Below are 2,572 nucleotides of genomic sequence, written 5' to 3' on the forward strand. Positions count from 1 at the left end.
GTCTTGAAAAAACTGGTATCGGGACACCCCTACTAGTAATATATTTACTGAGAAAAATGTTGACGTGCTCAATACTTATTTTACCTGCTGTATGTATTGTATAATGACAGATTAAGAACTGTTTAAAGCTTTCACCAAAGTCTGTGAATTTCGGCCATTTTCTGATGCTCACCCAAGCGTATCCCAGAGACCCTGTGGGGTCCCGGCTCGTCTGGATTTGGATCCGTTAACAGCAGCTCCTCCACTGAGCCCTCCAACACCGTCAGCCTGGGAGTGGACAGCAGCTCTGACTGTACAAAGAYCAGCGTTCAAAGACGTTTCACCTTTTTCACAGATTTGAAATCATAAGTGTCTATGTTTGCGTGATACCTGGATGAAATCCCGGTAGAGCTGGCGGTCCAGTTGGGCTCTTGGCCCCCACACGGCGGGCCCTTTTCTACGATTCAGGATGGAGAAATGAATCCCAGCCCAGTCTCCAGCTCGACCGCACAGCCCATCCAGAGCATCTACCTCCCTCACAAGGTGACCCTTCCCTATTCCTCCCAGAGATGGGTTACAGGACAGGGCGCCTGTCGGAGGACGGAGAGGAACGAATCGGACCAACTTTCAGAAYTACTTTTTAATCAAAGCCATTCTACTCACCCACGGTGTGTATTTTCTGAGTAACCAGGAGCGTGTCCACTCCCACCCTGGCTGCTGCAGCCGCRGCCTCAGTCCCCGCATGACCCCCACCCACCACGATGACATCGTAGCGCTGCCTGCTGAGGTGACCCACGTTCCTGGAGACCAGAAGCTGGAAACTCTGTGCAGGCAGGAGCTTCTTTGTCAACATGTGAGACGCACGCCTGTCAAAAGTTCAAGTGTTCATGAGATTTCACAAGCAGACAAGCTTTAAAGAAACACTGTCTAAAATATGGTGCACAAAGGATGTGTTGAGGATGATGCTCAGCCTCTARTACACCTATTTTTTGCTCTTTATTTGACTGAGTTTTAACTATTTTTTAACAYGTTGGCCATGGTGACCATCTTAAACTGGATTAAGTCCAACAGGTAAATCACTTGCATTTATCCAACTACTGCTCACTTTCTGGGAATTTCATTAAAATCCATCCAGAGGTTCACAAGATATTTTGCAAACAGACAGGGATAACTCTAACGGCAAAGTTTTAAACACAGATTTTGGTGCGATCAGTTAGAGCTGCTGTTCAGTTGTACATAAAAGGATTAGTTTCTGAGAGTTTCATTAAACTCCGTCCTGTGTTTCATGAGAAATTCTGCGAACAAACACGAMCTAACACGCACACAGAATCAGACATTTATGGTGTAAATGCGATAAAATTTCAAGTACTTACAGTTACTCTAGTAGAAGATAAATATAGTACTTTGTGTACTTTCCAGATTAATGGCAACAGATACTAAGACTCAGGTAAGTGAAGGTTCCCTATAAACTAATTTTATTATAAACTAATGTTCTTTATGGGGGCCGCCATGTTGCTTGTAGACCAGAAACCTTCTTCTTCTTCTATTAGTTTTTATTTAGCGGTTGGCAAACAACTTCAGATGCATTACTGCCACCTTCTGAATTGGAGTATGGATCAGAATCTGATTCCAATCCTTATACTGTATTATCATACATACTTACATAGCTAAACATAATAAAAAAAACTAATTTCTCTTTAAAAATTCCCTTTCATTTTAATCTATTTTTATTTATATCTAATTTTCTAACTTATTGCTGTCTTTCTTCTGTATATTTACATGWTCTACATTTTCAATTTGTCCACATCACATAATCTTGTTTCATGTTTTTTTTCCATTATTTTTAGTCTACTATTTAAACACGTATGTCCAAATCTCATTCTTGAAATAATATCCTCTTCTTTTTTATTCCTATAACATTCAGAATTGTTTTTTTCCCCCCCTCAAACTTTATTTGAAGACCAGAGTACCAGATTCGTAATACATAGTGTACAGGCGCACTAACATTTATTTTGTCTGTTTTGTGTCAAGTGAGTGAAAGTAAAAATTAAACTTAAAAGTAGATGTGACACAGATACGAAAAAGTGGAATTAAATAATTATTAAGACGGTACATTATAAACAGTGTTGTTTATTTGTGTGGCGAGCTGCCACGTGTATAGCAGAATCCGCAATARCTTGTTTATGTCATCTGCTTTAATCAAATTTTGATTTATTGGTTTGTTATTCCACGCACGCGCGCTCACTGGTTAGTGAAATACGCACGTGAACGCCCCCTCTTTCAGCCGGTGTTGTGCCGAAAAAAGAACCCCTGCTAAGAAAAAAAAGGAAAGAAAGAAAGAAAAACCTCACCGTGGGAAGCGCTTAAATTATGTTTAAAAAATCAAGATGCAAACTGACTGACGGCTTTCAAATTCCTTTAGGACGAGATTTTAAAATTTGTTTTAATGATGCTGCCATAATATTAACCCCGTTGTTTTTTTTTAACCAAAAAATGTACATTATTGTTCACTATCAGTTACCTGATTATTTTCATAAAAACATTTCAAGAAAAACAGAAATACATTTATTTATTTGTGCATGATCTCCCTCAG

General features: G+C 39.5%; 1 protein-coding gene across 1 annotated transcript in view; it reads right to left on the bottom strand.

Moving 5' to 3' along the window:
• Positions 1–1,510, bottom strand: part of mto1 (mitochondrial tRNA translation optimization 1) — a 7,334-nt gene extending 5,824 nt beyond the window's left edge. Inside the window, exons 1-4 of the mRNA XM_014028973.1 lie at positions 1,353–1,510; positions 643–845; positions 370–569; positions 173–290 (exon numbers count right to left, since the gene is read on the bottom strand). Of these exons, the coding sequence (XP_013884427.1) occupies positions 173–290; positions 370–569; positions 643–832 (508 nt within the window). The 5' untranslated portion in view covers positions 833–845; positions 1,353–1,510. The remainder of the gene's footprint in view (positions 1–172; positions 291–369; positions 570–642; positions 846–1,352) is intronic.
• Positions 1,511–2,572: the final 1,062 nt, after the last annotated feature.

This window comes from Austrofundulus limnaeus, unplaced genomic scaffold (assembly GCF_001266775.1).
Source record: "Austrofundulus limnaeus strain Quisiro unplaced genomic scaffold, Austrofundulus_limnaeus-1.0 Scaffold834, whole genome shotgun sequence".
Taxonomy (NCBI): domain Eukaryota; kingdom Metazoa; phylum Chordata; class Actinopteri; order Cyprinodontiformes; family Rivulidae; genus Austrofundulus; species Austrofundulus limnaeus.